This window comes from Spea bombifrons, chromosome 11 (assembly GCF_027358695.1).
Source record: "Spea bombifrons isolate aSpeBom1 chromosome 11, aSpeBom1.2.pri, whole genome shotgun sequence".
Classification (NCBI taxonomy): Eukaryota; Metazoa; Chordata; class Amphibia; order Anura; family Pelobatidae; genus Spea; species Spea bombifrons.
Genome location: NC_071097.1, coordinates 22,726,550 through 22,739,278, shown reverse-complemented (window position 1 = coordinate 22,739,278; position 12,729 = coordinate 22,726,550). Strand labels below are relative to the sequence as shown.

At 39.4% G+C, this 12,729-nt stretch overlaps 1 protein-coding gene across 1 annotated transcript; it reads left to right on the top strand.

Annotated features, from left to right (window-relative positions):
* Positions 1 to 8,075: 8,075 nt before the first annotated feature.
* Positions 8,076 to 11,984, top strand: CISD1 (CDGSH iron sulfur domain 1). Its single transcript, XM_053450165.1, has 3 exons — positions 8,076 to 8,226; positions 9,578 to 9,780; positions 10,991 to 11,984. Exons 1-3 carry the CDS (start codon positions 8,199 to 8,201, stop codon positions 11,078 to 11,080), a joined length of 321 nt encoding a protein of 106 aa, XP_053306140.1. The 5' UTR covers positions 8,076 to 8,198; the 3' UTR covers positions 11,081 to 11,984.
* Positions 11,985 to 12,729: the final 745 nt, after the last annotated feature.

Below are 12,729 nucleotides of genomic sequence, written 5' to 3'. Positions count from 1 at the left end.
AGAAGGAGGCAAATGAGATATCTGCCTCCACAACAAGGAAAGGGGGAAACAATCCAATAATTATTTATCAATATTGGATTATCGCTGCCTTTTGTAATCCCCATACCATACAAAGCTGTCTCTGTCCAGTTTTTGTTTGCCATCCTTGCATGACTAATTTCTTCTCATGCTCCACTCCCTACCTCTAAAACTCCCTTTCTATCAATATTTGCTCTTTTATTTTTCTCATTATTTTTAGCACCACTTCTTTATTGAAGGCTTCCAATAGAGTTGTTGGTGAATTGTGTCATATGGTCAGAAACTGCAGTGGACAGTACAATGTAATATTATGTAAATAATTTAATATGCATTCTTTAAACCTGAAAGGAAAATAAAATAAAATTTTTTTTTTTACTAGAACCTGCAGCACCGTACTTGACCTCCATGATCCGAGAGCCACACCCCTGATTGGCTGTTTCAAGGGATTAGCGTGGCTCACCGTGCTCACTGTGCTCACTGTGCATGGTTGTTAGACCCCACCTGCGACACTTGCATTGAAGCTAACTTGCAGTCACTACCGGTATATCAATTGTCAGCAAATAGTAAACAGTAGGGAAGTGGCAAATGTATATAGGGCGATGTTCCTGTAATGTTGTAGGGGTGTATGCACTAAACTGGGAGTTTGCAAGTGAATTGTGTATTTCAGCTTACATACTTCTTTAGTGAGAGGCTGATATTACAAACATTCAAGTCAACACAGCTCTCCAGAAGTTCTAGTCCTCAGGCTGTACCTTGGAGGTAAGGTCATATGGAGGTTAAGAGGCGCTGAAGAGAAAGCTCTCCGGGTTAATATAACTAAGTACACTTCCGTCCCTGAAATCTGATGCTACCTAACCATCTAAGCACACCGATCATTATTGTCTACAGCAGCATAATATGAGATTTAAAACGCCAACACCTAACATATTTGCATCCATAATTTTGTTTTATCAGATGTGTTGCTAAAAAAAATCGTTTTCCTTGTTCGTATTTCAGGGTTTGCAATAGCTGAACACCCCCACACACTGCCAAGTGTTCACGCCTTTCCAAATTTTTCCATCTGTTATTTTCACATATCTACGTTTGTACCGCAATACAGTGAATGTCAGAGGATGGGATGATATTTTTTTTCATTGTATTTACATGGCCAAATCAAGCACATCTCTACCTTAGCACAAGCCTTGACTGGCCATTTGGCACACGGAACCAAAGCCCAGTGGGCCACTGGCCAATTGCATTACAAAGTCACCTCATCTTCACATTTAAAGTTCCTATTTGAGGAGTTTTGTATTTTGCCAGTTGTGGAATAGTATTATTCTATTTTTTTATTTTAAAGAGTTACATTTTATCATGATTAAAATATGTAAAAATAAATACAGAAGTTCAGGGACAACATGGGGATGGCGGTGCGGCCCTGCCTGGCACTTTAAGGCCAATGGCTGCCTGATGACATAAGTGTGGCTGACTGCTGGATATTATTATTATTATCTATTGTTTCATATAGCACCATCAAATTCCGTAGCGCTGTACAATGGGTAGACAGCAGATAACAAGTAGTATGTAACATAACAATTTGACTTACAGAAACAACAGGTGAGGAGGGCCTTGCTCATATGAGCTTACAATCTAGAGGATATTCACGTTCCGCACGCATGCGGCTGAGCATATCCAGCTTCTGGCGGCACGCTGCAGCTCCCAATCGGCCCCTGGAGATCGGAGGAGTGTGTGGCTCTGTTGCATTTGTCCACTGTGCCAGGTGGCCAGTCTGGGCCTGCAGGTATTCCTTCAATGTAAGGAACATTTTATTGTGCCGGGTGTGGGGGGGCTGACTTTATATCATGAAGAAAAGATTCACTCGAAGAAATGTTATTGATAAGAATTACTTATGAACAGGAAGCAGACACTTACTCAAATACACACCTTCATCCACGCACACCTTTATTAAATACCGCATTCCTGCATGCCAACTGATAAAACTGGCAACATCCAAAGAATATCTGAATACGTTACTGAATATCTTTATTCATATATAATATTTCCAAACCTGTGTAATTTTACAATCCTTTTAAAATCATCTTATTCATTTATCTCACTTATATGTGACGATTGGATTATTGATTATCCTTGTGAGATGGGAACATGGGGAATGTGGCGTTCTATATGATGTAATGCACGTGGAATTCTCTAAGATCAGTAACAATGATGCATATATCGATATCATTTAAACTAGCTAGAAGCTATGTTGTGATTTTTATGTGTTATTGTACAGATCAACCATGTTTTTACTAGGCTATCCTCAGAGAATTCCCCATGAATTTGCAAAAGTCCCCAATGAATTTGCAAAAGCAGCACCACAACAATGAACGTGAACATGTAGCTATCATATGTGGCTATGTAGACAAACTTCACAAACTGAGCTTGTGTAAGGATGCCAAAGGTTCAACATGAATACCGTACACAAAGATGTGTTTTTGGTGACTTTTAGTTAACACAGGCATTTACTGTTAGAATTTATACGTTTAGCATTGGTAATGCTGATCCAGGGTAAATCTGATTGCCTTTGGTGTCAAGAAGGATTTAACAATATTTACTAAACTCGGCTTTAAATACAATCTTTCAGTAGTATATATTTAAATAACATTCATAATAATAATTTTAATAAAAGTGAAAATATGTATGTGCACCTTGTTCAGCCCCGTTATTTGTATCTGGCTGCTATAGCAAGCACAACTCTATGACATTATTCTCCTGCACAATACTTAATAGCCTTGTCTGGAAGGCATGTTTTACAGCTTTAATAGATATTTAATTCTGTTCAACCTATTATTCTTTTGGAGCTTACAAACTTGTTCCGCAAGCCATAATAGCTCAGTAATACGAAGAAGCAAAAGAGGTTGAACATTGTTGTGGCAGATCATTTAGATGCCATTTCATAATTACCATTTAATATAAATGTTATTGTTTGCTTGCATAAACCTTTACTCGCCGGAGGCGCTATAATTTCATGGTTGTATATCTTCATACAGTCATCTAGAGCTCACAATATATTGGATGCTGTCAGTAGGCATACATTGTAATATTAGCAATGTTTAACAACTTAATATAAATATTATAGTTTTCCCCTTATTTTCTCCCTTCCCATCTTAACATAGCTTCCAGCTTTATGAACGTTTCATTTGTATACCATTTTTTTAAATTAAACACAAAGTATGTTATTATTAATGAAATGTTAAAGGATTTCAATCTTGGAAATTAATTTGAACAAATAAAGCTTTGCTTCCTTTTAAGATTAATAATCTTAGGGGAAGGTAAACTCTTGAGTAAAGAATCTATCGATGATGTTTTGTAGGACCATTAAGCAAGATTACCTTCCTGTTTAGAATAACGCAACAGGCTAGCTCTTACTTTAATGGGGCACTAACCTGAAATATTGTAGTTTTCTTTTATCATTTATTTATCTTATGTTACTTTAATCATTGTAACATTTAAAATGGGTAACCTGTATCTGCTCCCACATTAACCTTAGTTCTAACTTTATTTTGTCTAGAGATCTCAGGCAAATACAGAGCCCACAAGCTCACAAGCCCACTGGTGATGTAACCAAGAGTTGAGCCATTCCCAGTCTAGGCTCATCTAGCTGCATGTGAACCTAGCCAGACTGGCCCAATGTGTGTGGAACGTACTTGTGCTAACCAGAGTAGGCAATTCAGCCAGCTTGGTTCTGGCATGTACTTCTCCACAAGCTGGATCAAGTCTGTGTTAGGGACCAGGAACCAGAGACAGAAACCTTTATCAATAAAAATATATATTGTGATCCAAAACCGTAATCCAAGAGACTAGCCAGGGTCGGTAACCAGACAGGGTAATCAGACGAGCCGGGGCCAGGAGTACGGAGATCAGCGAAGTCAGAATCAAAGCCAGAAGAGAAGTCAGCCAAGCCAGGTCATACCAAGGAATATATTGAATAGCAGGAAATGCACTTGGTATCTGGAAACAACACAAGCGCAAGGAGATTATGAGCCTCACTGCTTACATAGCCTGGACTGAGTAGGAAAGGAGTTGGCTAATAGCAATCAGGTGAGTAACCGTGGCTATTGGGAAAAAAAGATTGGTCATTATCAAACAGCTGAGTAACCCTGACCCAGGGAAGGAAAGGGATGCTTGTTGATCAAGCTCGTCTTGCAATAAGCAGAGTCAGGGCAGGACTACGGACGACGAGATGGTCCTAGCACTTTAAGGCTGGCAGCCGCCAATGATACAAGTGTGGCCAGCAGCTGGATTTGAGAGGACGCACGTTAGGTTTTTATGCTCACGCAGCATATATCTGGGCCTTCTAAATAAGCTAGGTGGGGTTGGTAGTGCCCCCAGGGCTTGACTGGCAATCACAAGGCGGCCTTGGCACCTGAAGACCATTTGCCGTCTGACAATGTAAGTGTAGCTAACAACTGGATATGAGAGGACGCACGCTACATGTTTATGCTCACGCAATGTATGACCAGGCATGTGACCACTAGGGCGGCAGATATGGAGCTATGTCGGCCAGATGGCTAGTCTGGGCATGGGATCACAAAATAGTGGGTAGTTATATACCTAATGGGATTATTTATAAAGAGCAACTATAGTACAAAGTAAAAGAGGTCTTCTCACTGTATCAACCAGCATTTCATTGGGTGCTATGACAATAACCTCACTTTTACAATATTGCAACAGAATTGTTATTTATCAAATGTAACCTTCTGATTACTAAATATTTAAATAATAACATGATGATAAATACAGTCAATGGACACTGTGACAATTTAGCAACACTATAACTTAAATGAGTCTAGTATTGTTCATATTTTATGGTACACATATGCCCCAACAATTAATGTCTTTTCTTCAAACAACTAACCTTTTCTGAAACAGTTAGATGTTCTTTCAGTTCTTTGTTCTTTTCTTTATCTAAATAAAATGTCTGTTTTATTCACTTATCACTAGAGGGCTTCGAAAATAACACCTATGTGTTGTAGATGATATTTTGGTTTAAAAATCTTTGGTTTCTGAAAAGACAAATTTTTAAATTTTTCAAATATCCCTCATTAGAAGAGACAAGTCCTCTTTGAGAACCAAATGCTTCTCTTTTTACTCTCCTAATGCCCCTCTTTTCTAGGAGCTCAGAATATTTGGTGGACATCAATAGGCAATAATGGAATGGAAAAAATGTACTAAACCTCCACCCTTAACCACATCTCTAACCATACTCCCAAAACAAAAGTGTCCTTGACTGGTCATTTGAAATGTTGTGCTATTTTATGAATGGAAGCCAAAACATTCAGTTTACCAATAAGCATTTCCACTATGTTGTTACTTACATAGAATGTTCTTTCATTTCTGTTTTGGCCTGTGTGGTTAACTGGCAGAACATTGAATGCTTGCTAAAGTTGTGTCTCGCCTTTCGTAGCTGAACTTCGCATGTTAAGTTACGGTATTGGTCTGTGCTTACATATATATATATATATTTTTTTATTATTATTATTTTTTGTGCCAATTTGTGGCTTGCGTAACACCAGAATCAATTATATTTTGGTTCATAATCTTCACCTTTACAATAGGTAACATTGTGTGGTCAGATCACGTATCAAATGGGGATCCACTTCCAACTTTTGTCATGACAAAAGAGGAAAGACCATTGAGGCTGTGTAACCTGAAAAAAAATGGCAAATTACATTTCCTTACGAGCCAAAATGCAAAAATCTGAAAGGCTACATGAAGCCGCTCTCTAATCTAGTACGGCAAAGCAATTTAGGACACTAGAATCAATCAACAAAAATTGTTTATAGCAGACACTGCTTTGCGTTTAAGTAAATGAAAGTAAATGTTTTATGCAAAAGGCATCAAAGTAGATACGTTCTTTGTTCGGAAGCTGAGAAATAGGATAGCCAGTGTGAAAATGCCCTCTCTCCTATCCGCACTGGGCAGAAAGCTTTTTGATCTACAGCTCTTCTCTTACAATCACTTAGTGGGGAAAGTGGGTGATCAGATATTTGCACACTCAACAGGTATCCTGGCCTAATGGGTTTCTAATTCATATGCTATAAATTATTTCCACACCCTCTTAAGGCATTAAATTATATTTTTATGGAGGAGACTACAGCAAGATTAAAGACTGGATGGGCCGAGTGGTTCTTTTCTGCTGTCACTTTCTAACAAGTACACACTCACCGGCCACTCTATTAGGTACACCTGTTCAATTGCTTGTTATGACAAATAGCTAATCAGCCAATCATGTGGCAGCAACTCAATGCATTTAGGCATGTAGACGTGGTCAAGACAACTTGCTGAAGTTCAAACCGAGCATCAGAATGGGGATTTAGGTGACTTTGAACATGGTTGTTTATGTCATACGGGCTGGTCTATTTCAGAAACTGATTTTCATGCACAACCATCTCTAGGGTTTATAGAGAATGGTCCGAAAAATATCCAGTAAACGGCAGTTGTGTGGACAAAAATGCCTTGTTGATGTCAGAGGTCAGAGGAGAATGGGCAGACTGGTTTGTGATGGCAGATAGACAACTCAAATAACCACTCGTTACAACCAAGGTATGCCGAATACCATCTCTGATCGCACAACACGTCGAACCTTGAAGCAGATGGGCTACAGCAGCAGAAGACCACACAGGGTGCCACTCCTGTCAGCGAAGAACAGGAAACTGAGGCTGCAATGCGCACAGGTTCACCAAAATTGGACAATGGAAGCCTGGAAGAACGCGGCCTGGTCTGATGAGTCTCGATTCCAGCTGCGACACTCAGATGGCATGGATCTACCCTACCTTGTATCAACGGTTCAGGCTGGTGGTGATGTGGGGGACATTTTCTTGCCACACCTTGGGCCCCTTTGTACCAATTGAGCATTGTTTAAACACGACAGCCTACCTGAGTATTGTTTCTGACCATGTCTATCCCTTTATGACCACAGTGTACCCATCTTTTGATGGCTACTTCCAGCAGGATACTGCGCCATGTCACAAAGCTCACATCATCTCAAACTGGTTTCTTGAACATGACAATGAGTTCACTGTACTCCGATGGCCTCTGCAGTCACCAGATCTCAATCCAATAGAGCACCTTTGGGATTTGGTGGAAAGGGAGATTTGCATCATGGATGTGCAGTTGACAAATCTGCAGCAACTGTGTGATGCCATCATGTCCATATTTCCAGCACCTTGTAGAAAGTATACCACAAAGAATGAAGGCAGTTCTGAAGGCAAAAGGGGGTCCAACCCAGTACTAGCAAGATGTACCTAATAAAGTGGCCAGTGAGTGTATATCACAACACTACTCAAGTCAGGAAAACATCCCAATACTAGCAGCAACTTAAGACACAACTTGCTCTTGTCACTTGCCACTTTATTAGGTACACCTTGCTAGTACTGGGTTGGACCCCCTTTTGTCTTCATTCTTTGAGGCAAAACCTGGAGAGTTCCCAGGTATGAAAGTAAGGAGGATTTTGGCCACCCAGCATTTCAACCCAGGGGTTCAAATATCCCTTGCCACTGATGTACTGTAGGGCCTGCTCTTCTTTAGTGTAGGGGATCCGTACCGGGGGTGTTATGGACCTAGGTGGGCCCCACAGTTTGCTAGAGCCTAACTAGTATGTATAATGATTTTATAGAACACAGTAGACGTTTTAATGAGGAGGCATTCAATAGTAAAGATTGTACTTAAATTAGAGTGAAGAGTACTGCTCCCAAAAGCTTAAAGTCTAATTAATAGATAATAATAATAATAAATATCAGGGGCAATAAATTACTGTATTGCTATTTCTACTATTTACAAATGACGTACCCAAAATAATTTTACGAAAGTGAAGAAAAGAAGTAAAAAAAAGAATTTAAACAATCTCGCTTCATTTTCGTTACTTGCACGGGACGGAATACGCACAACGAGCTAATGTACAAAAAGAGCGTAAAAACTTCAGGGCGACCTCATTACACATCTGCCCTTAACAATAATGTCCGCGGCTGTTTCTCCTCTGGTGATGCCAGTATGCTCCGTCCAATCACAGCGCTTGGTTTATGTCATAATCATACCTCCGCTTACTCCCCACTTGTGACAGGTAGAGCTGCGCACAGGACACGTGATCACCGCGCTCAGTGCCCTTGAGACTTCCAGCTTCGGGACGGGACAGCGCTGCCGTGATGTTGGGCTCTAGTTCCGGGGTGCGAGGTGAGTGCCCAGCGCGGCCCCTGCTGGCGTGACGCCCTAAGCGCAGGAATGTGGGGGCTTCCCTGGCGTGTAGATTTCTCGTAATGCCTGCTGCTGATTCATGACACTGCAGTGAGTCCTTCCTTCCATGCCTTCCATGGAGATCTCCATGCAGGTTGGGGGCTGCGATTCTGCAGAGTGCATTAATGGGCAGCAACACCCGTGAAGTTGGGTGTATAAATACCATAGGTGTACCCAATTGTTAAGTACACTCTGCAGTGTACTTTATACGATAGTATGCTGCTATTAAATACACTATTACTATGGTGTGCCGATATTATGTGCGCTATTACTATAGTATGCTGGTGTTAAGTACATTGTTGGCCAATTTCCCCGCTGTTAAGCGCACGGTCACTCTAGCACCCCGCTGTTAAGCGCACGGTCACTCTAGCACCCCGCTGTTAAATGATAAGATATAATATGTATTAGTGTTCTATTGTTAAAATACACACTTGTCCTACAATGATACATTAGTAGTTTTGTCTTTTAAAAAAAACAACAACAAACATTTCATATTCTGGGAGACTTTTTTTTCAGTTTATTAGAATTTCAGTTGTTTGGGAAACCTTGCAGCAGATCAAAAGCCTTAAGTATATATTGTAGGATATTCTTGCGATTTCTTAGTTTGGAGAAACGTATTGTGTAAATATAGTTACATTCCTATTCACACGCCCCTATTATATATAGGTATATAACTTTGGGAGTGGTTCTTTAAACCTGTTTATGCTTACGCAGGTGTCTTTTCTTTTTTTCTTTTTTTTTTTTTGTTTTCCAGGACAAGCTATATATTATTATTATTATTATTATCTATAATTTCCTCATTTGCCCCCAAAAATTCCCCCAAAATATATAAATGATACACATTTTAAATTATTATTATCTTTTATTTATATAGCGCCAACAATTTACGCAGCGCTTAATACAATACATATATTCAAGGGGTATGACAAGACGAGAATTGACAGACTAAGACAAACCGATACATTAGGTGGAGAAATTAATGGAAGATAATGTAACAACTTGTTGTATTTTGAGCACCTTCTCTTATCCATCTGTTGTAAAGTTCTCCTAGAGTTGGGTCTTCCTAAGAAACTGCCTGATGGCAATGACGGTCCTTTAAGTCCTTGATCAAGTTATTGAACTCCTTAAAATGGCTTTGACGTACGTTTGGTGGTATTTAGATAAACATTACGCCCTTGTTATTGAATGGTTAGAAGGAAGATGTATGTTGGTTGAACATACCTGATGGCTTATGCTTGACCATGTGTCATACAAGATTTTTTTAACTCAATGTTTTAATTTTATTTTGCAGAGTGGGCTGCTACAGCCGCTTTAGCTGCTGGCGCTACTGCTCTAGGATATTTAGCTTATAAAACGCTCTGCTGCAAAGATAAGTGCTGCAAGTCCATGATAAACATTGGCATCCAAAAGGACAATCCCAAGGTGGTTCATGCGTTTGATATGGAAGACTTGGGAGACAAAGCTGTTTATTGCCGGTGCTGGAGATCGAAGAAGGCAAGTATTTGTAGCGCATTAAAATAACTGTTTATGTAGTTTCATTATGATGCAGTTAATTCCCTCTTGTACTTTCCCTTTGCAAATTGATTGAAAATCTATGATCTTCAGTGTGTAAGTGGAGAAACTTGGTAATCAAATGAAGAACGAGCCCAGATTAATGAACCTCTAGGTTTCTCCTAATATGTTTCAACTACCACATTTTCTAAGAAAACAACTTCACCTGCTATTTCTAAATCTCAGTACCTGTTGGGAAGGATGAAATTAATGTAAATGGATGTGCAGAAGACAAGGGTAATCACAGCTGTGATATGTTTAAAAATGTGCAATATTTTATATTGTCATAACTGAAGGCAAAGATATTAGGTTCTTCAACTTGTACGCCCTTCGGTCTCTCTTCCACTTCCATCTTAACACTGTCTGTGTTGTTAACATCTCTGCTGTCATCCTATCTTTGGAAGGTTCATCTTTTGAGGGTATTTGAGGGAATGGTCTCCATTTCTAAAAGCCAGATGGTTCATATCCTTTTAGACCAGTTCATCCCAACTGCAAATGCCTAGGGTGGTCGGGTTGCCAGCACAGGGGGCCTGGTTGAGGAGCCCTAAAATTTCTCTGCTAATTGGCCTTGGAGTACAATAATTATAATAAAATCTACGCTCATGTAGGCAAACAAAAGGAGAAGTAAATTGAAAACAAAATTTAGGAAATGCCCTAAATCTCTCACATTAGTAACTACCCCTTCTAATATATAATGGGTGAAACAATATTCATGTTAAGGCTGATGGGTTGTCCCCTAACTCAATTTAAAGATAATAAAGCCGTAGAGAACACTAACGTACAATACTTCACAGTGAAAGTTTGTTGGTATGGACGCCCCAACTTTGTATGCATGCCCACGACTGAGCCGTGCATATAGGTAGTGAAATGTACGTTGGGACTCGCACCTCTTCCAGTAGTGTATTTTGGCTGGGAGCTGCAATAGGTCTGACCCAAGGCAGACCACCAGTCGTCCCAAACAGTTACCCCCATGGTTACCAGTGATGTGCCAGGGACACTAACCCATTCATTGTTTTTGTGCTGTAGGGTCATAGATCATAGATCTTCCTGATATAGTCCACATTGGCGCCTGGTAAACATGCATGGGCATGTGGATTTTTGTTTTTTAAATGTAACTGCAAAAAACTAACACTACTTTTTTTTCAACCAACAGTTTCCATTATGTGATGGGTCCCACACTAAACACAATGAGGAAACCGGTGACAACGTGGGTCCTTTGATCATAAAGAAAAAGGAATCCTAAATTTAGATCCAAAGACCAACACATGTAATCTAAATGATAGTGTTAGTTTACGATCATATATAGAATGAGTTCAGCTTTAAAGTGGAAAAGTCACCTCCTTACAATACGTGTTTTAACATTGTTATACTACTGTATTGTTCATTGTTTATCTTTAATTCAGAATATTCTCCCTGGCTTGTAAACCTTGTTTTAATCTACCAATATACTGGGTTAACACATTTTCTTCAAATGTATAAAACCGAATGTGTTAATTTTGAGGCAACATTTGTGCTTTCTGTGCCTTGTTAAAGAGTTAGATGACTTGAACAGCTTACTAGATTGTACAAAATAACTCACAGCTGATTCAATGGGGTCGATCTATTAAAAAACTGGCCTCGGTTTGAAGCTCTGAAAGTGGATTCATCGCCATAGCCACCATTAGACTGGTCCTGTTGATTGAGCCATTCCATTGGTGGTGATGGTGCTTCACACCAGATCACTTTTTTATGATTAAAAAGGTTATAACACGTACTGTTTTCTGAGCACTGTATGAAACAAAGTACTCTTGAGCTGACAGATCCACTTTAATAAACATTATAGTGAATTCTACTGATATGAAAGCCCACTGCCCATAAATGTGTTAGCATTGAAATCATTTTGTGACTGAAGGTTCTGAGCCGTTCTCTGATGGACTGTTTGATGCCTCATTTGCACTGTATGAATTACATACCACTGTGTATATTGTATTGTGTTTTTCATAGGTACATACATGTGTGTGATTGTGAACTACCTATGGCGACATTGGAATGTAAAGCAGATGCATAGGCAATAAATTAAAAATCCTATGTGGCGTTCACTTTAATTTATACAAACATTAATCATTTCCCATGAAAAACGTGAATAAAGGTATTCTGAATATGTGAAAGCATTAGTCAAAATGCCAGTTTTTGTTAAGTAGTTTATATATTTGTATTTGAGAGAAAAAGGTGAATACATGCAAACTGTATGTTTGCTACTTAACAGGATAATACATTCCACCAGTTGTAATTAAATAGAGGCCAGTAGCCCACATAAGTGTTGAGCCCCAAGTGAAAATAAATTTGTACGAATTGGGGACTTTCCCTTTAAAATGTTTGAGGGTACTGTTCCTTCACAGATCTTATGGGTTAATCGTCAACCATGTTTATAAAAGAGAAGAAATACACTCTGTGCTGATTAGAAGTGCTGGATATTAAAATACAAAAGAAATAGTTGGACTCTTGTCTTGTACAGGAGTGTTACCACGGCCCTAGGTTAATGGCATTGATGTAAATCCATTCCCGGACAATCTCGTTGAGATATCCAGGCAGGTGTGTAGAAGAAATGGAGCGAGTGGGAAAAGTTAAAATATAATTTAATATCAAATAAAAACAACAATCTCCGCTTACAACAATGTGTAATCTTGGACTCAAATAATATGGCAATGTGGGAAAAAGAAAAGCCGCTTGTTTGCATCTGCGATGGAAGAAATGATTATCCTCCCCCTTCTCTGTTTCCGTCTGGATGCTCCACGCTTGCGCACTCAGCATTTCCCCATTGATGAGCCACAGCGTCCCCTTAACTGTGACGGAACAGTCCCCTTATCACACTTTTTAAAGGGAAACTATCAATACAATGTATTTTCTTGTGAG